This window comes from Chiloscyllium plagiosum, unplaced genomic scaffold, assembly GCF_037043375.1.
Source record: "Chiloscyllium plagiosum isolate Xiang-an unplaced genomic scaffold, Cpla_swu_hap1 HiC_scaffold_24, whole genome shotgun sequence".
NCBI lineage: Eukaryota > Metazoa > Chordata > Chondrichthyes > Orectolobiformes > Hemiscylliidae > Chiloscyllium > Chiloscyllium plagiosum.
The window spans coordinates 18,722,683-18,744,302 of NW_028270162.1; the positions used below are offsets into that span (position 1 = coordinate 18,722,683).

Genomic DNA, 21,620 nt, shown 5'->3' on the forward strand with positions numbered 1-21,620 from the left:
GCATCAGGACAGTTTGAGCACACTGGAACTTAAATTTGAAACTTCACCTTGTCTATGTTGTTTGTATTGAGGTATTGTAGGAGAAAGTGAGGACTGCAGATGCTGGAGATCAGAGCTGAAAATGTGTTGCTGGAATATTCCTGAAGAAGGGCTCATGCCCAAAACGTCGATTCTCCTGCTCCTTGGATGCTGCCTGACCTGCTGTGCTTTTCCAGCAACACATTTTCAGCTCTGTACTGAGGTATTGGTCTACACGTTCAAACCACCATATGCACAAACTTTCTTTTAAAGTGTAACTTTTCGCAGATGGCGGGAGAGAAGGAGCCGATGGCGGGAGAGAAGAAAGAACCAATGGCGGAAGAGAAAAAGAAAAAACCACGTCACCGCTGTAGCCGTAACCCTGTGCTGGCTCGGGGCATTGGCAGATTTTCCCGCTCTGCCATGTATACCAGGAGAGCCATGTACAAGCGAAAATATAAAGCTCCTGAGACAAAGGTAAGGAAAGACAAGGTTTTCAATATGACCTCGAAGTTTGCGAATGTACGTTGAGGAAGACATACAAATGTAGCAATTGGCAATGAAGTGCATTCACCTAAATGCAAAAACGTGGAGCGTCTAGGACCAGTGGTGGCACAGTGGTTAGCACCGCTGCCTCACAGCGCCAGAGACCCGGGTTCAATTCCCGTCTCGGGCAACTGTCTGTGTGGAGTTTGCACATTCTCCCTGTGTCTGCGTGCAGATTAGGTGAATTAGCCATGCTAAATTGCCCGTATTGTTAGGTGAAGGGGTAAATGTAGGGGAATGGGTCTGGGTGGGTTGCTCTTCGGAGGGTTGGTTTGGACTTGTTGGGCCAAAGGGCCTGTTTCCACACTGTAATCTAATCTAAACCTCAATAAGGGGTCACACATTCCTGAGGAGGAATTTCTTTACCACCGCTGGCTGTTGAGGCTTAGTGTATTCAAGGCTGAAATAAGCATTTTTAAAATTTGTAAAGGAGCCAACAGTTATGGGGGGAAAGGAAGGAAAGGGGTTTTAGAGCAGTCAGCTATGATGTCATTGAATGGTGGTGCACACTTGATGGGCTGAATGGCTTACTTCTATGCCTAAGTCTTATGGTCACCTGTTCTTTTAAAGTTATTTAAAATCTATTCCAACAATTTGGATGAGGGAACCACTTAATGTTTCTGAATTTACTGTCAGTGCAAAACTAGGTGAGTATGAGTGGTGAGGAGGGTGTAAAGAAACTTCAGGGGAATTTGGACAAGTTGAATGACTGACCAAATACATGGCAGATGTTGTTGTATAACGTACATAAATGTGAAATTGCCCATTTTGGAGGGAAAAAACACAAAGGTGGTGAACTATGCAAATTGTAATAGATTGGATGGGGAAAGATTGAGGTGCAAAGAGGCCTGGATGTTCTTGTTCATTGGTCATTGAAAATAAGTGTGCAGGTGCTGCAAGCAGTAAGGAAGATGCATGGTATGTCAGTCTTTATAGGGTGGATTGAGTACAGGAGCAAGGAAGCCTAACTAGCTGCAGAAGGCCCTGGTAAGACCACACATCTGGAGTATCATATGCAATTTTGGTCTCCTTGCATTAAAAAAAATATACTTTTCATAGAGGGTGTCCAGCAAAGGCTAACTATATTGATTCCTGGAGTGTCAAGTTTGATGTATTAGTGCAGATTGATTTCACTGGGCTGCTATTCAGTGGTGCTTGAATTTGGCTGGATGCACGTGATGTCAGAATGATGTTCCCCCTGGCCATAGAGGGCCTAACAAGAGGTCACTGTCTCTGGATAAGCCATCTAACTTGGGGTTGTAATCCTGTGCAATTATCAGTGGAATCTGTAGAGGCAAAGTCACGAAATAAGTATAAGCTAAAGATGTCAAAGATACAGGAGAAAAAATAAACTGGTCACATTGAATGGTAGAGCAAGCTCAGTGGTCCAAGTGGTGTACTCTTGCCTCGATTTTCTGTTCATTGCTAGTAATAGAAATTGGGATTTCATAGCATGTGGTGTAACACATTACAAAATAAGAAAGTTTAAAAGTTGACCTCTTTGCTTTTCAGATTGAGAAGAAGTTGAAGGAAAAGACTCCCTTTTCAATTACCAAGCCTGTTGGAGGAGACAAAAATGGTGGTACTCGTGTTGTCAAAATCCGTAAAATGGTAATCTTTCTTCCTCTTGAGCTTTTGAAAATGTTTTGAGAGAGGTGGAATATGCAGCTAATTTTGAGTTTGAGACTTTGACATTCCTTGATGTACTCTAGTGATTTTATTTTTCATCCAAATAAGAGAGACTGATGTACAGCCATTCTGTATTAGAGTTGCATGGTTCTTGGCGTTCTCTTTCCAAATAACAATCCTGACATAATTGCTCTGCAGCACTATGTTACTATTATCTGTTCTCTATCAGTAGCTTGGTGGGTTTATTTGGTTGCTAACTTTCAAAACAGTGTTCTAAACTATTTTGTTCCAGCTTGGCAAGGGGTTGTAGGGGTTGCCTGTTGTCCAGCAATCTGTATTGACTGCACCTTCAATTATCTGGTGATGCTGGGCTTTGGTGTAATTCTCTTGCTGTGATGGAACCTGCTGACAGATGGCGACAAGAGCAAGCTACTGAGAACTGATGGTGATCACACAGCAGGGAAAAAATCAGCTCAGCGTTGCTGGATAAAGTTTCATTTTAAAAGCTGGTCAAATTCAGAAGGCTAAAGTTCCAGTTTGTTTATTGCTGAAATGTTCAATATTGATCAAATTGAACATTTTTAGAGAGTTTGATTGCACAACCAGAATGAAATGTCTGTTTTGTGAAGAGAAGTGTACACCATCTCCATTAAGAATTTTCTTGAATCTAGTTATATATTTTACTCTTTAGAAGGCAATATCTTTGTACTTATTTGCTTTTCCAGCCACGCTATTACCCCACTGAAGATGTCCCTCGCAAAAGAATTAGCCATGGTAACAAACCTTTCAGCCAGCACAAAAGGCATCTTCGTGCATCCATCACCCCAGGGACAGTGCTCATCATACTTACTGGTCGCCACAGATGTAAGGTGAGATGGGTCTCCGGATTGACACTTTTTATTTCCATGTTTGTAACTACAGTGAACATCATAGATGGAATACAATTGTTCGGGTACGGAAGAAAACCATTTTGCATATCGCATCCATGCAAACTCTAGAGCAATCCAGTCACATTTTATTTTGCATTGCTACCCACTTGACTTTAAAGATCAATGCTCATATATCTGCAACTGTCCTCTGTCTCTTCAGAGTCCTGTAGAGCAGTACCAACACCATGCTCTTAATTGCAACTAACACTTGCCTGCCTATTCTATTATCTCAGTCCCATTGAAGTTAATTGCTGTTATCCTCTGTTTATTATGCATCCAAATTCGTTATCATGAACAACATTTGAATCTTTATTGTATTCCAGCATCAGGGTGATTTATATATTGAAAACAAAAACAGTGCTCTGAACACTGGCCATTAAGGAAAATCAAACATATACTACCTACCAGTCTGAAAAACAGTTAGCACAACTTGTTTCTTGTCTGTAAGTTTTTTTTAACCAAGCTGAAAATGATCCTTCTATTCTTTGAAGCTCAATTTTATTAACTAGCTTTGAGTGGTGCCCTGTCAACCACTTCCTTAAAACTTCATACAGACAAGATTTGTTGTATATCCTTCAATGTTTGCTGTATGCTTTTAAAAAAACAGGTTAGGTTGGTCAAACACAATCTGTCTTTTACAAATCCATGCTGGCTATCTTTAGTTAAAACCTCCCCAAGAGCCTGTTAACTCTTTCCGTGACTATTGTTTTAGTTCCGTGCCCGACATTGGCCTTGATATTACTGGCCTGTAGTAACTATGAATATTCATGGTAATAGAGTCAGATACATTAAGAACACTTAAGCAACTCTTGGGTAGGCACATGGATGAATATAAAATGAAGGTTATGTGGGTTAGTTTGACCCTAGAGTTGGATAAAAGGTCAGCACAACATCGAGGGCTGAAGGGGCCTGTTCTGTTCTATGTTCTGTGCTTATACTTTTTTTCAATAAAGTGGTGAAATAAAGCTCCAGCATCTGCAGTCCTCACTTTCCCTTCAATAAAGTGGCCCTATTTGTCACTGTCCAATCTTGTTGCACCAATTTAATATTGGCAAGCTCTTCTGCTATCACTGTCCCCACTTCCCTTTTAAAAGCTTAGGATACCAACCATCCAAGGTAGAAAGGCTATCCTCTCAAAGCATAGCCAGCCTCTCTATCTTCTCTATTTTCTCTACCTATTGATTTTTTATTTTACTGTGCCCATTGCCTCTTCTATGTTGGCTGTCACTGATATTTGGTCAGCATTCTCTTTATCAGTAAATATTGATACAAAGTACTCATTAACTATTTCAGCCTGTTAGCACAGAGCACTTTGTCCTTAATAGGTCCTGACCCATCTCATACTATGTGTAATAATTCATGCTAAGGAGTGATTTTTGGTTTCTGTTGTGTAACTACAGTTCTGTTGTCATTCTGTCCTTGACCTTTATTTTTTGTCTGTTCACTTTCCTTACACTTTCTCAATTTGGTCTGGTTCTTGTTTGCAGAATCCATCTGTCATACCTCATACACCTTTTTTTTGTTTAGATTCTTTATTTTGCTCAACATCCATGCTGTGTTGGCTTTAGTTTTCCTGCTTTTTCCCATTTATTAAGTTGAGCTGCTTGTATCTGTAGGGCAAATATCTATACTATTAACAGATAATTAGGTTATAGACAATCATTTTGATGAAGATTAATTTTTCACTGTTCTTTTCTTTGCAGCGTGTGGTTTTCCTGAAGCAGCTTGATAGTGGCCTGTTACTGGTGACTGGTGAGTAAGGTTCCTCTTAAAGTTGTTTTCACTTAAATTGCATCTGTTGGGGAGACAGAGTAGAGCTGAGTTTGGGATTGATTGGGTTGTGATATGTTTCATCATGCTGTACATATATTAAATCTGCCATTGTGTTTTCCTTAGATGTTTTTATTTGCAGAACTTTGGTATTCATGTTCATAGTTGCAGTTTCTTTTTCCCTACACTCGTGTTCCAACTTGTAACATGTTCTGCAACTGTAAACTAATTCTGCCTGTGCTTAACACTTTTTTTTGTCTAAATTTCCCTCCTGTTTTCATACAACAATAATCATATTTCCCAACAGATACACTCATTGCAAGTTATACTTTTGTTTCCACTCTGCTTGCCACTTGAATTATTCGTTTTAAGTGTTTTCACACTTTTTTAAAGATTGTGTAGTGTTACAGAACTGCTGAAAACAAACCTGCCTCTTGTTGGAACTACTTGCAATATGTTTCACATTAATGGTAATGTATTTTGGGAACCTTGTCCTGTAAGGTAGTCTTGGCTAAGGCTACAAACCAGACGGGAAGGGTCTTTTGTGCTTTTCTGTTAATTTGAGATGTGGGTGTCACTGTCATTGACTGAGCCACCGTATCTCACTGCCCTCGAAGATGGTGGTGAGGTGCATTCTTTGAACTGATGATGTTAATTTGCTTGAAATTTGCTATGATGTATTTTGACCAAAGTGAAGAACCTCATGAGCATTAAAAATCACCACTGGTGTCAATGAATCACCACTGGTGTCAATGAACAGTCAATATACTCGAAATTAATTTGCCTGGAATTTTCTGTGTGGATAGTAAAGTGAAGTGATTAACCCCGTAAAAGAAATTCGCAAAGATCTTTGCATACCTTTTCTGTTTGCTCTGTGTTGATGTATCTGCTGCTGTGGGTTGTTTTCTGATTTCCTCTTGCATTTTTTTTTGTAGGTCCTCTCGTTCTCAACCGTGTCCCATTGCGTAGGGTTCATCAGAAATTTGTCATTGCAACATCAACAAAGATTGACCTCTCGGGTGTAAAAATTCCCAAACACCTGACTGACTCCTACTTCAAGAAGAAGCGGCTGCGCAGGCCCAAGCACCAGGAGGGCGAGATCTTTGATACTGAGAAAGAGGTAGAGAGAGCACTACATTCTGATACTTCGCCTCATTTAATCCCTTGACATTATAGTATTTTGTTGCCTCTTTGTTTAGAATATTTCAGTTGTAATATTTTTGTCTACATTCTGCTACCTGAAGCTTTTCTGCATTACATAGCTTGCCCAGAGAGTGGTAACAGCACCAAATGAGGATATTTGACTCAGTGTCTTTGTAATAGCTTTTGTAATAGCTAATCAGCTAGTTATTCCTCTGTCCGTACCCTAAAGCCTTGATTTTTTTTTTTCCTCTTTTGATTATTTTCCAATTCCTTTAGGAAAATGTATAGAATTATTGAACTGATATTCTACTCTTGCCATACTTGTACGCTCCCTTTCATTGTTGCTGGTTGGAGTTGTCTGTGATTTAAGCATTGAGTTATTTGCTGTTATCTCCCCTTTGTCAATGGCAGTTAGGTATGGTTAAGCTTCTCTTGATATACAAGTTCAATGTAGTTCCGCACCACTGTTTCATCTTTAAGTAATCATTCTTGCTGCAGATTGATTGGAAAGACCATCTTGCTGCTCTACTGAGTGGTCAGTGCAGCTGTCTGACAGTAACAATATTGAACTCTTGAGCTTTAGCTGATGTTTGGAGCTCAACTTCTGTGGTATATATGACAAATGCCAAAATATTTGTATTTTTTAAAAAACAAAGGGCAGGGAGACACTCAAATTTTCTTTGCACATTGTGCATTGAATTTGTATGTAATTCATACCTGGATAACTCCGGTAATGCAGAGATTTTGACACAAAACTCTAAATTTGGCACTTCAGTGCAGCACTCAGCATTTCACTTTGAGCTTTAAACCAAGACTCCCACCTGTGAAGGTAAACAATCTTGTGGCTTACTTTGAAGAAGGTTAACTGGATCTTTCTCATCTCTAGCAAATATTATCCCTGTTAAAATATTTTGCTGTTTATGGGAACTTGCTATGTTCAGTTTGATTGCCAGATTTTTTTTATTGCAACCATGTGCATTTAAAGCTCTATCAGTGAAATGCAGTAACATATTTCAAGTTTATAAAACATGGTATGGAGATATATCTTTTAATTTGGGAATGCATTCATGGTTGTATTTTTGTTTATTCATTTCTGCCTTGTAACCAACCTAAACAGGAAGATTACGTTGTTTTATAATTGGGAACTGCAGGTACCTCGTGATAATTTGGGTTGCAAGCTACACTCTGTGTCAGAAGTTGACTTCAACGATGATCTGGTACAATTTTTGCTTGCTATAGTAACAGCATTCTCGACCCAGTGAATCGTCTTCATTCCGTGATGCTCAGTGGGCCTGAGTTGACTGACAAAACTATGATTGATTTATCCCAGTAGTTTGAGAACATTCACTTGGGGGTGATCTGAATCTAGAAATGCCACCAAAACAAAAACATATAAAAAATGATAACAATCTCTTGCGAGAGAGGTGTGCTGAAGTTAGTATATTTCAAGCCAAGTAGATTGAGATGGATGACTTGGAATCAAAGATGAACCATTTTCAGGTGTTTTGATTTACAATTTGTCCTAGTGATTTATTTATCTCCACTTTATAGCTGATTTTAATATGTCTCTGATGTAGTTTCAACTTTATTCAATAGTAGCATCTTATGACTGTTGGAAAATTGTGGATTTAAGCCCACTTAGGAGCTGTGAGCACTTAATCTGAACTAACATTTAGGTAGTTTGCTATATGCCATTACTGGTTTGTTAAATACTATCTCCCCTCTCAACTGATGAGCCAGGGTGAAAGAGTCTCTGGTGTTCAATAATAACTGTTAAATATTTTGTAATTCTGCTCCACTTCCCAAATTACAAGGGTGAACAGAGTTTTTAAATGATACACCAGTAGCTGAAGTACCTTGGGATGTAGTGTGAAGATTTAAATTAACAACTTGCTCTTGTAAATGTGTGTGTGTATAGGAACATCTGTATTAGGATCTGAAGTATCTTTGGACAGAGAATTAACATTTTAACTTGAATATGTCTTAACAATTTGAGTAAATGGATTTTGCATCAATTTGCAATTAAATTGATGTAATAGTAGCATTCTTCTATCTTGTAACACAGAAGCCATTGTCTTATGAATGAGAAGACTGCTGCTGATCTCATCAATTTGAGTGTATATTGGAAAATTCCATTTTGCTGACTGAGATGTTTAGAAATTGCTGGATGAAGAATATTTTTTATGAGCTCAAATGCGATTGAAAATTCTTTTGATTTTGTCATTAGTTTTATAATAGCTTGTTTAACAATTCAGGTGCCTCAAATCTGATTTGTGTTCACTTGGCCAACAAAGTTAGAATAAAAGTTGCCACTTGGGTAGAGTATTGGTGAGGCTTTGAAGCCTTGTTGTAATTTTTTTGAAAATGTTCACTCGCTGGGTGTGGATGTTGCTGGCTGTGCCAGCACTTGGTGTCCATCCCTAGTTGGCCTTGAAAGGGTGGGTGGTGAGCTGTTGTCTTGAGCCACTGCTGTTCATTTGGATGCAAGTACATCCACAACACGAGAGATCCAGGATTTTGACCCAGTGACACTGAAGGAACAGTGATGTATTTCCAGGTCTGGCTGGTGATTTCATCCAGAATTATCTTATTTGCTATCTGAAATTTACTCATTCTGCAGTTTCAGACAAAACCTGAATTATTAGTGGCAGAGCATTCAGCTGCAGCAATATGCTTTGAGGAAAGGTTGCTCTATGTTAGCATATTTTAAGTGCTCCTTGATCTCTTTTACTATCTCTCTTCCTCTTTCAAGGCATTCCTTGATACCTATTGAAGAAACATTTGGTTTTCCATTCTAATATCTGTATTTCAGTATCTTATTTTATAATACAGTATCTGTGAAAGGCCTTAGTTCATAATGTTAAGCAGTTCATATAAATACTGCAATGTTTTACATTAACACCTCAGTTCATTATCTCACATAGCAGCAAAATCTTTGCCTTTGGCTCCAATGCTATAATGTTTGGGAGGCAAAATATATAATTTGATTGAGTTCAATAGTCACTTCGTAATATGACTTTTTGTTCTAGGAGTGATTACCAAATTCTAGTGATTCCATCTTAGAAATTTTGCTCTGACTCACCTTTGAACCTTCTGTTTTCACAGAAATATCAGCTAACAGAACAGCGGAAGGACGACCAGAAGACTGTTGATTCCCAAATCCTATCCATTGTTAAAAAGACTCCACAGCTCCGTGGCTACCTTCACTCCATGTTCTATCTGTCGAAAGGGGTGTACCCACATAAATTAATCTTTTGAGCATGTTGTGAAGAGAGACACTTATTAAAATTGGGATTTCAGCATCACTGGCTCCTGTTCTTGTATATGAAATGCAACAATAAAAGTGTTCTTGATTTGTTTTTTCAGACTGAGTTTAGGTTTATATTAACATAATGTTTACGTGCATATTGCAATGTATCATAAAATATGCAAATAAGACTTAAATTAGGACACCCAAGCTATTGGCTACAGTCACTTTACCCTGAACCCAGGTTTAGTCTTTTAAATAGTGGAAATTGAGTGGAGAATATTTTGAACCAGGTTGTATGGATGCCATTGTTTCTCCTATTTTAAAACCAAGTATTCCATTAGTGAGTTTTGAGAAGATTTGTAGCTCAGCTTGAGGTTCTGGATGTAGGTTTGCAAGCTGAGCTGGAAGGTTCATTTTCAGATGTTTCGTCACCATACTAGGTAACATCTTCAGTGAGCCTCCAAATGAAGCACTGATGGTGTTGCCCGTTTTCTATTTATGTTTGCGTTTCCTTGGGTTGGTGATGTCCTTCCTGTGTGACATCAATTCCTCTGGTGATGTCATTTTCTGTTCTTTTTCTTAGATGTTGGTAAACGGGGTCCCAGTCAATATGCTTGTTGATAGACAAAGCTGCATTAGAACATTATTTCAATGAGCCACCACACACTGCAGTAGAGGAACTATGCAGAACAGAGGAAAATCGCCTATACAGTGTATTCAATACCCTTTGAACACAGCCTGCTGATTTCTGAGCAGCAAACAAACGGGCACACAAAACATGTCCAGAAACTCTAGCCAGTTCCCCTACATTAAAGACATCTTGGAAATGACTGCCAGACTACTCAGACCCCTTGGCATCATGGTAGTCCACAAACCCACCAACACTAAAATAGCAGCTAATGAACTTGAAAGACCCTATACAGACAACAAGCAAAACTAATGTAATTTACAAAATCCCGTGCAAGAACTGTAACCAACACTACATTGGACAAACAGGCAGAAAACTAGCCACCAGGATACATGAACATCAACTAGCCACAAAACGACATGACCCACTCTCACTAGTATCCTTACATACAGATAAGGAAGGACACCGCTTCGACTAGGACAACACATCAATCCTAGAACAAGCCAAACAGACACATGAGAATTCCTAGAAGCATGAAATTCTAAACTGAGCTCTATCAACAAACACATTGACTTGGATCCCATGTACAACCCACTGAGGAAAAAGGAACCGGAAATGACATTGCAATAGGAAATAATGTCATCTGCCCAAGGAAATTTAAACATACAAATAGAAAGCAGGAAACATTAGCAGGGCTTCATCTGAAAGCTCACTGAAGATGTTACCTAATATGGTGACAAAACGTCTGAAAACAAATTTTACAGCTCAGCGAGCAAACTTATATCCACAAGTATCCCATTCTTTATAAATTTGGACATTGGAATTTATAATGCAAATATAGTGAGGAAAATGTGATGCATGATAGGCCAAAGTTAATTTAAGAATAATCAAAATAGAACAAGTTATCTATTTTAACTAGTACTTGCCTTCATGTCTTGGGCAAGAGTTTTTCAATAGCCTATTCAATTTGATCAACATATCGCATTTGACCATCTCTTGTTCAGTGATTCAGCATTTTGATATGACTTGCTGTTTAGTTCCCTGCATTGAATTACAAAACAATATATTTATCTGCAGTTGACATTGTAGTGGGTAGTTTGGACATCTGGCACATTTTAATAATTATTTAAATACCCTTAGGTCAAATGTATGCTTTTTTAAAAAATCTGACACCAGTTCAGTCATGACTGAGTTTCCAAAACAATGCAGTATTTGTTTGATTATGGTGTGGATTCTATGAAGGAAAATAGTTCTCTGGAGTTGCATAAGAGATGTGTCTAGATTGTTAACAAGTGAAGATGTGGAAGGGTCCTGCTCTTCAGTTAAAACTGCAGTTTAATCATGATTTTTTTTTTAAAAAAGCAAGGTTGCCTCATACCTTATCAGGCCACTCTGGTGATTTAGCTTGTAGAATTATCTTCAATACAAAGTGATCCTCTTGTGTGTTTATGGTTCCAAATGCCATTAGTGCGTGAAAATACCTGAAGCAATCTCCTGGAATACTTTGGACTTCACTCGTGTATCAAATTACTCTATATAAAGTTGACTTGGTATTGACCTTCCCTTAATATCTTTGTCTTATGATCCTAACACAGATTTGTGTAATATATTGGAGGATCCCAATGGAACATGGATTTTTCAATAACTGTTCCTGCTTCTGGTATTGGATCTTGAGATTGTTACTAAAGATTTCCTTGGTTCTCAAGTCTCTGTAATCAACTTGATTTTCAGAGATTGGTGCATGACAAAAGTGCTGTTCAGAATTGGATAGTAAATACCAGAAATTTAACAGCAGATCTATTTAATAATCTGCCTTCTGCAGTTCAGATATACTAAATTCTGGATCTGAATATGCAGGTTGGTAACACACTTTGTGCTCTATCTTATCACTTGTACCACAAGATTGTGGGATTCACTTGAATTGTGAAACCTTAATTACAGTTATAGACTGTAGCACTGATCTAAAAGTTAGCTAGTCCTAAATAGTTACAAAACCTTTGAAGGAATGTTTTCACAATTAATTTTATTACAAGTACAAAATAAATGATACTTTTATAAAAGCAGTGTTATTTCAATCTGTCCACTTAATGGTGCCAGTTTACAATGCTGGGTGACTAGGTGCAGGTCTTTTTGTTTTGAATTTTTATCTTGCTTCTCGCACACCAAACCATTAAGAATCAGGCCAATTTAATTTTTTTCTAACCATCCTAGTTATAATCGTCGTTACACACCTCTGGAGCAGGTGGGACTTGAACCCAGGCCTCCTGGCTCAAAGGCAGAGACGCTACGTAGTGTCATAACAGCCACAGTACTTTCTTTCCACTTTATTTTGTATCTGGAAGTGTTGCAACTCAGTTTTGAAAAAGAAATTTGACCAGTTTTTCTAATCAAACTGTTTAGAGATGTTATTACACACTTCTGGAGCAGGTGGAATATGGGTAGGGGCTGTTCCTCTGCACCATAAGAGGATGCCCTCAGAATGAAGTCTTATTAACCCTTACTGGCAACTGTGACCAGTTTATTGTCAATCTTTGATGTCTGCATAATTCCTGATTTGGTTTCTTCAAAAGTCAGTAATGAGTGACATCACTTCCTACGGGCAGTTGATTTCTTGTCAATTATTCACTATTTTCTGTTACGATCATATTATGTCATCATCTTTACTCCTGACTAATATCCTGAATTCATCTCAGATTTGCTTCATTTTGTGTGAGCTCCTCTAAAACAAATTGAAAATTTCATATTTGCAATTAAAACTCTACGGCATGTTTTTTAAAAAGTGCATAATGACAATTGAGTAAAGGTTTAAAGGGACATGGGCCAAATGTAGGCGAGTAAGACTAGTTTGGGAAACTTGGTTGGCATGGACAGGTTGGACCGAAGGGGCTGTTTACCTGCTGTACCACTTGACGTTAGTGAAGTATACTTTATATTCAGTGTGATGATGCTGCTCCTTGAAAAGGTTAGGTTGTCCTTCGTACTTTTTCCCAGGGGAGTCGTAAACTCATGGATTCTGATGTATCTGCTTTGTATGGGTTTTAGGACCAATTTGATTATAGTTAAAGTACTGCATCAGGAAAAGGCTTTCAAGTTTTAAAAAACTTGTACAATGAAAGGGGAGTGGCCGGTTTTTTTAGACCCTGGTTTGGTCTTAGCAAGTAGTCAATTTTTTGAGGCTGCTGGTTAAAGAAATAGCTCCATGCTGATTCTTTCTCTGACATCTCTCCTGTAAGAATCTTTGTTTGATTTTACCTTTTTTGCCAAGGGATTTTGCCTTTTTTATAGGGATGTTGCAAGTATTTGGTACAGCAACATTAGGTTGCGATGGAGTCGATTGGGTTTTCAGTAAGTAGTGTTATTCTATATTCTGTTCTCTTTGTTTGTGTGTAAATAAATTCTGTTTTAAAACAGTGGTTGGGCCAGCTGCATCACTACATCTACTTTTCACCTGCTTAAAACTACCAGAAAGGTTAGGGTCTTGAAATGTTTTGAGGGGGTCTGGCCTGGTTCATAACATCAGTTAATACAACTACCTGATGAAGTATTTTGCAACAGTATTTACTGTTGAAAAGAACATGGAAGATACAGAATGTAGGGAAATAGATGGTGACATATTGAAAAATGTCCAGATTACAGAGGAGGAAGTGCTGGGTGTCTTGAAACGCATGGAGGTGGATAAATCCCCAGGACCTGATTAGGTATACCCTAGAACTCTGTGGGAAGCTAGGAAAGTAATTGCTGGGCCTATTACTGAAATATTTGTATCATCGATAGTCACAGGCAAGGTGCCAGAAGACTGGAGGTTGGCTAATGTAGTGCCACTGTTTACAAAAGGTAGTAAGGACAACCCGGGGAACTATAGACCAGTGAGTCTTATGGCAGTAGTGGGCAAGTTGTTGGAGGGAATCCTGAGGGACAGGATGTGCATGTATTTGGCAAGGCAAGGACTGATTAGGGATAGTCAACATGGCTTTGTGCGTGGGAAATCATGTGTCACAGACTTGAGTTTTTTTGAAAAAGTAACAAAGAGGATTGATGAGGACAGAGCAGTGGACATGATTTATATGGACTTCAGTAAATTGTTTGACAAGGTTCTCCATGGGAGACTGGTTAGCAAGGTTAGATCTCATTGGAATACAGGGAGAACTAGTCATTTGGATACAGAACTGGTCAAAGATAGAAGACCGAGGGTGGTGGTGGAGGATTGTTTTTCAGACTGGAGTCCTGTGACCAGTGGAGTGCCACAAAGATGGTTGCTGTGTCCACTTCTTTTCGTCATTTATATAAATGGTTTGGATGTGAGCATAAGAGGTACAGTTAGTAAATTTGCTGAAGACACCAAAATTGGAGGTGTAGTGGACAGCGAAGAAAGTTACCTCAGATTATAACGGTGGGCCAATGGGCTGAGTGACAGATGGAGTTTAATTTAAGTAAATGTGAGGTGCTGTAGTTTGGGAAAGCAAATCTTAGCAGGACTTATACACTTAATGGTAAAGTCCTAGGGAGTGTTGCTGAACAAAGAGACCTTGGAGTGCAGGTTCATAGCTCCTTGAAAGTGGAGACACCGGTAGATTGGATAGTGAAGGAGGCGTGTGGAATGCTTTCCTTTATTGGTCAGAGTATTGAGTACAGGAGTTAGGTTAAGATGTGGCTGGACAGGATATTGGTTAGGCCACTTTTGGAGTATTGCATGCAATTCTGGTCTCCTTCCTATTGGAAGGGTGTTGTGAAACTTGAAAGGGTTCAGAAAAGATTTACAGGCTTGGAGGATTTGAGCTATAGGGAGAGGCTGAATAGGCTGGGGCTGTTTTCTCAGGAGCATCAGAGGCTGAGGGGTGACCTTATAGAGGATAAAATCATGAGGGGCATGGATTGGATAAATAGGCAAAGTCTCTTCCTTGGGGTGGGAGAGTCCAGAACTAGAGGGCATAGGTTTAGAGTAAGACAGGAAAAAAACAAAAGAGACCGAAGGGTCAACTTTTTCATGCAGAGGATCGTATGTGCATGGAATGAGCTGCCAGATGGTGGAGGCTGGTACAATTGCAACATTTAAAAGTCATCTGGATGAGTATATGAATAGGAAGGGTATGGAGGGAAATGTGCTGGCAAGTGGGACTAGATTAGGTTGGGATATCTGGTCAGCATGGATGTGTTAGATCGAAGGGTCTGTTTCCTTGCTGTACATCTCTATGACTCTAATCAAGAGGTATGACAATTCTTCTAATAGGGCCTACACTTTCAAAACTAGATCTGAACCTGTGCCATCTACAACACTGAAACATGCCACAAGCCCCAGTACTGCTGATGTCGCCCCTTCTATTCGTCTCTGTTAGGAAGACAGATGTCAAAAAGTAATGATAAGTACGTGCTGGTTTTGGACTGGGGTGGACGAAGTTAAAAATCACACAACACCGTAACCCAACAGGTTTATTTGGAAGTACTCACTTTCAGTTCGCTGCTCCTTCATCGGACTGTTTCCTGATGAAGGAGCAGCGATCTGAAAACTAGTACTTCCAAATAAACTTGTGCGACTTTTAATTTCGAAACTTAAAATCAGTGGCTGGAAAAAGTATACTGATGTCCTTGAAGACAAATTTAAAAACATAATATAAAACCAGCCCTCAATGGCATAATTCACCGTCCTCGATAAAACATGCAAAGACACTCAGGGAAAAAAAACAGAAGTTGCAAATAGTCGGTGTAGCATTTTAAGGGGGAGAAACAACGTGCACTGAATGAATGGTACCAAAAGCAAAGTTTTAGAAATCCGAAATGAAATAAGCCTCAAATGCACAGGTACCATCTGCCGACAGAGGTATGCGGCTCGCTGCTACTTCACATCACCGACCCACCCACCCGCTGGAGACAGGGTGACAGCTGCCCAGCGCCACGTGTGTGCTTAGACGTAATATCCGGTTCTCCTGCGCCATGATGTAAGACGTCGTGGCGGTGACTTCCGGGCGGGTTGCTTGGCGCAGCGTCGGAGGTGAGTGACATGGCAGGCAAGGGAGCTGGGCAGGGACTGGAACTGGGGCAATCGGAAAGGGTGACTACAGCCGGTGTCCAGGGGGAGGCGGAGACTTATACTTACCTCAGATGTTTTCATAGAATTTCTACAGCGTGGAAATAGGCCATTTGGCCCAAGAAGTCCACACCGACCCTCCACAGCGTATCTCACCCAGACCCATTCCCCTCCATTTAGCCCTGACTAATGTACCCAGGCTACACATCCCTGAACACTATGGCCAACTCGCTTAACCTGCACATCTTTGGACTGTGGAAGGAAGCCGGAGGAAACCCACGCAGACATGAGGAGAATGTGCAAACTCCACACAGTCGCCCGAGGCTGGGATCGAGCCCGTGTCCCTGGCGCTGTGAGGCAGCAGTACTAACCAGTTTTGAAAGAAATGGTACAGATCCAAACCTGAAGTTAGAAAGTTTTGCGCCCTGTTGTTCGGATTTTTTTTTCAGTTCTAAGGAGAGAACTTGCTCACAGTCCTTACTTCTCCAAGTCATTGTGACACTTGTTCATTTGGCCACAAGTTTTACTTAAACTCCTCAATTGATGTTAAGAACAGCTGACTGCCAACACACATTTATGGTATCCCACAAATATCATCCCACAGTCTGCTCTTTCAAGTTTCCTGTTTACATTTGGATCTGATCGTGGTAGTTTCAATGACTGTCAAGAGTGTTTACTAAGATGGATATCTTCACTATCCATCACTATCAGCCAGCTCAATGGAACTATCCAACTGCATTCTCCAACCATGGCTTCTTCGCTTTGTCCTGTTTTTGGGGGTGCCTCAAAGATAAGAAACAAATAGAAGTTTATAAAATCTTGAGGGGAGTGAATAGGATGAAGAGCCAAGGATTTTTTTTCACCAAGGGAGGGGAATCCAAACTAGAGAGCATAGGTTTAAGATGCGAGGAAAGCTTAAAGAGGAATCTGATGGTGCAACTTCTCACGCAGAGGATGGTGTGTGTATGGAATGAGCTGCTAGAGGAAGTGGTGGAAGCTGGTACAATTGCAACATTTAAAAGGCATCTGGATGGGTACATGAATAGGACAGGTTTAGAGGGATATGGGCCAAATGCTGGCAAATAGGACGAGATTAATTTAGGACATCTAGTTAGCATGGACGAGCTGGACTGAAGGTACGCTTCCATATTGTACTACTCTAAAACTATGACTAACTTATTGCAAAGCCCCTTCTGGAGCTACTAACATCTGAGTTTAAAATACTAAACTTCTTTAATGCCCTTACGTTTTACAAATAATGCTATTGCAGAATTCAAGAATGAGGATTATGATATGTAAGTAAACTTCCTCATACCAGTTTTTTTGTGCATGTACCTTTTGGTACTTTGTATAATTCTGTTTTGTAATCTTTGTACCTGCAAACTAAAAAGTGAACATTTGTAAATGAATTTTCCTCTTTGATTAGATTAGATTCTGTACAGTATGGAAACAGACCATTTGGCTCAACAAGTCCACACCGACTGTCTGAAGGGTAACCCACCCAGACTCATTCCCCTACCCTATATTTACCTCTGACTAATGCACCTAAAACTATGGGCAATTTAGCATAGCCAATTCACCTGACCTGCACATCTTTGGATTGTGGGAGGAAACCCACACAGATACTGGGAGAATGTGCAAGCTCCACACAGACAGTTGCCTGAGGCTAGAATTGAACCTGGGTCCCTGGTATTGTGAGACAGCAGAGCTGACTGCTGTGCCACCATGCCTACCATTGCCTTTCTCTAGACAAATTACCTTCAGTGACATCTATTGTATTTGATATTGATCATGTATGAAGATAAGATAATGTGTGTAGTGTGCTTTAAATATTTTTCATTTGTTTGCCTAAACATTTTAAATAACACAATCTTAGTCAAGATATTCCTTTCAGATTTAGATTGGGGTTGGTGTATACAGTACTTCAGTAAAAAAAAATCATCCAATTTTATAAAGATATCAAATTTGCATCCTTAGAAGTTGCAGAGTCATGCAGCATGGAAAGAGGCCCTTCAACTCGACTTGTTCAAATTTGCCTGCATTTAGTCCAAATCTCCCTCAACTTTTCTTATCTATGTAGTTGTCCAAATGTCTCTTCAATGTTGTAATTGTAACCAGCTCTACTATTACCTGTGGCAGCTCATTCCATATATGCACCACCTACTGTGAAAAAGTTACCCTTCAGGTCCCTTTTAAACATTTCCCTTTTTACCTGATACCTATGCCGTGTAGTTTTGGACTCGTCCCTTACTATGGGGGAAAAAGACCTTATGTATGCCCATCATGATTTTATGAACCTCCGCCTTCTGCCCTCCATGCAAAAAAAGACTTAGCCTATCTAGTGTCTCCTTATAACCAGTCTTGGTAACATATGTGTAAATCTTGGACCCTTTTCAGTTTAATAATATCCTTCCTATAGCGGGGAACCAGATTTGTAAGACTAAATTTGGAGTACTGCGTACAATGTCTTGTACAGCTGTAACATGATGTCCTAACTCTTGTACTCAGTGCTGTGACTAATGAAGGCAAGCGTGCCAAACACCGCTTTCAGCCTGTTTACCTGTGACACCACTTACAAGGAACTATGTATCTGTTCAACAACACTCTCCAGGGCAATTAACTGTGAAAGTTGACCTAGTTTGTCTAACCAAAATGCAACACCTTGTACTTATCTGAATTAACTCTATCTGCCATTCCTTAGCCCACTGTTCCTGTTGAACAAGATCTTGGTGTACTCTATGAAAATTAAGTCAATTTTTTTTTCAGTAAAATGGCTTTTTTTAAAAAGAGATAAATCTTTTGAATTTGTCCCAAGTTTGGGGGTGACTCTACAAAGGGAAAAGAAGGTCTTGGGCAACAATGAACATCTTTTATTTAAGAACAATCCAAGGAATATTTCAGCACTATTGATGCCTGCTTCCTGTAATGTCTGGCTGGGAGTGATAATGGTCATGTTCAGTTATGTAATTTACAGCTATCTTAACAAAGCAAGTGGCAGTTTAGTTTGTCAAAATGTTTATCCCTGATCAAATACAAGCTCCAAAGACTATTATTTAACTGCTTGCAATGCCATCCATGCTGACTCCTATTCAGTGCAGGTCATTGGAAGAAAACTAATGAGCAGTGTAATTGAAGGAAACGTGACAAATTCTCCTGTGTACCAACACTTCACCATCTCCTCAGAAATGTCAGGATGTGAAACACTATATTATATAGTGGTAGGTTGTAAGTTTGGTAGTAAATCCAATAAGTAAAGTTCCACATTTTTCTCTTGTTTACAAGTGCATAATTAATACATAAAAATGCATATTTACAACATTAGCTCGTCATTTTTGGAAGATAGAAATTAAGCATTCATCTGATTTACTTACCCGTTTTAAAAAATTTTGTGAAATACATTTTTGTAAAGACAGTAGCTTCAATTTCCAAAGAGCCTCTGGAAAATGTAGGAGTGGAAGTAGGCCATTTGGCCTGCTGAGTCTGTTTCAGCATTCAGTGAGATCATAACTGATCTGATAATCCTTAACTCCATTTCTTGCCTTAGCCCCATAACCTTTGATTTCTTACTGATTAAAAATCTGTCTCTCTCAGCTTGGATATATTTAATGACCCAGCCTCAACAGTTGTCTGCAGTAAAGAATTCCACTGGAAGATTTTCCTTCCCAGGCCATTGAAAATGTAACTTTATACTTAATTTCCAAATTTCATCACATGTATAATTATGAAATAATACTTTCACAGTTATTTTGCAAATATTTGGTTAATAATTGAATGTTGACAGCACCGAAGGAGAACATTCAGCCCTTCATGTCTATGCCAACTCTGTCAGACCCACAATCCTGTCAGAACGCTGATTTTTTTTTTACTCTGTCGACAAGCATCCAATTCCTTTTTGAAAACTGTGGTTAAATTTGCCTCCTCCACATTCTCAAGTAGTTCAACCCAGACCCTGAGCACACTGTTAAAAATGTTTTTCCTCACATCATCTTCAGTTCTTTTGACGTTTGGCTTCAAATCTGGTTCTCAACCTTTTCTCCAATGGAAAAAAAATTCTCTATTAAGAGCCATCAGAAACAGACCCTTTGATCCAACTCATCCATGCCGACCAGATATCCTAACCTAATATAGTCTCATTTGGCAGCACTTGACCCATATCCCTCTAAATTTTTCCAATTCATACAGCTATCCAGATGCCTTTTAAATGTTGTAATTATAACTAGGTCAACATTTTCTGTCCATCCCGAAGTGCCCTGGAAAAATTGGCAGTGAATTTCCTCCTTGAACTGATCCTTGGCATAGGAGCACACAGGATGCTGGTTAGGAAGGAATTTCTAGAATTTTGACCGAGCAACAGTGGTGGGTGGATAGGGGGAATCAAAAGCGATTGTAGTTCGAAGTCAGGACGTTGTGTGGCTGGGGAACATACAAGTGATAGTGTGAATGTACTTAGATTTTCAGAAGGTGTCTGATAGGTGCTGCTTCAAAGGTTTCTGTGTAAAATAAGAGCACTAACAGAAAACAGGTGTGAATTGATTAGTTTTGGAAACAAAAACAAGATGCTGGAGAAACTCTGGTTTCATTTATACTGTAACATCTGTGGAGAAAAGAACAGAGTTCTGAAGAAGAGTCATATCAAAAAACATTAATTCTGTTTCTCTTTCCACAGAGGCTGCCAGACATGCCAAGATTCTTTAACAATTTCTTTTTTTACTTTAGATGTCCAGCATCTGCAGTATTTTGTTTTTATTTGATAATAACTATCTTGTTTGCAGCTGTGATGAGAGGAGTTTCACAAAGATCATTGCTAGGTCCTTGATTATTTACAATTTATAACAAACGATTTGGACAAACAGACCAAAGATATGCTAAATTCGAACTTTAAAAATTATTTGGGCATTTCAGAGTGTAGTGCTGAGTTGTTGCCTTGAACTGATGCAGCCCATGTGCTGTAGGTATACTAGCCATGTTGTTTGGGAAAGAGTTACAGGATTTTGTCCCAACAATTGTGAATTAATGACAATATAGTTATTTCCAAGTTAAAATAGTGAATAACATGGCGGTGAACTTGGAGATGGCACTGTTCTTGCTTGTCTGCTGCCCTTGATGTAGGTGATAGAGATTGTCGGTTTAGAAAGTGCTGTATAAGGAGTTGTAAGTTTGCAGTGCATCTTGTGGATGGTGCATACTGCTGCGTTATGATTCAGTAGAGCAAATAAATATTGATGGTGTTCCACTTTAGCACAATGCTTTGTTTGAGATGGAATCAGGCTTCTTGTGTTGTTGGAGCTGCACTAATCCAGCCAAGTAGAGAGTATTCCATCACACTCCTGACCCCATCATGTTCTTGACCTGTGCTTTGTGGATGGAAGCTTTGAGGAGTGAAGTCAGATAGCTGCTGCAGAATTCTCAGCCTGCAACCTGCTTTTGCAACTGCAGTATTTATTTGACGTTCAGTTCAGTTTCTGGTCAATAGTAACCCTAGTGAAGTTGTTTGTAAGGGATTCAGTGATGGTATTGGCATTGAACTTTAAGTAATGGTTGTTGGATTCTGTCTTGTTGAAGATGATCACTGTCCTACTGGTGTGTGAATGATACTGCAAGTTATCAGCCCCTGTCTGTATGATATCTGGGTCTCCTTTCCTTTGAACATGGCCTGCTTCTGTATCTGAGAATTTACAATGGTTC

The 21,620-nt window shown here is 39.4% G+C and overlaps 1 protein-coding gene across 1 annotated transcript; it reads left to right on the forward strand.

Moving 5' to 3' along the window:
• Nucleotides 1-306: 306 nt before the first annotated feature.
• Nucleotides 307-9,394, forward strand: rpl6 (ribosomal protein L6). Its single transcript, XM_043715546.2, has 6 exons — nt 307-495; nt 2,077-2,175; nt 2,919-3,062; nt 4,826-4,874; nt 5,828-6,012; nt 9,141-9,394. Exons 1-6 carry the CDS (start codon nt 307-309, stop codon nt 9,291-9,293), a joined length of 819 nt encoding a protein of 272 aa, XP_043571481.2. The 3' UTR covers nt 9,294-9,394.
• The last annotated feature ends 12,226 nt before the right edge of the window (nt 9,395-21,620 follow it).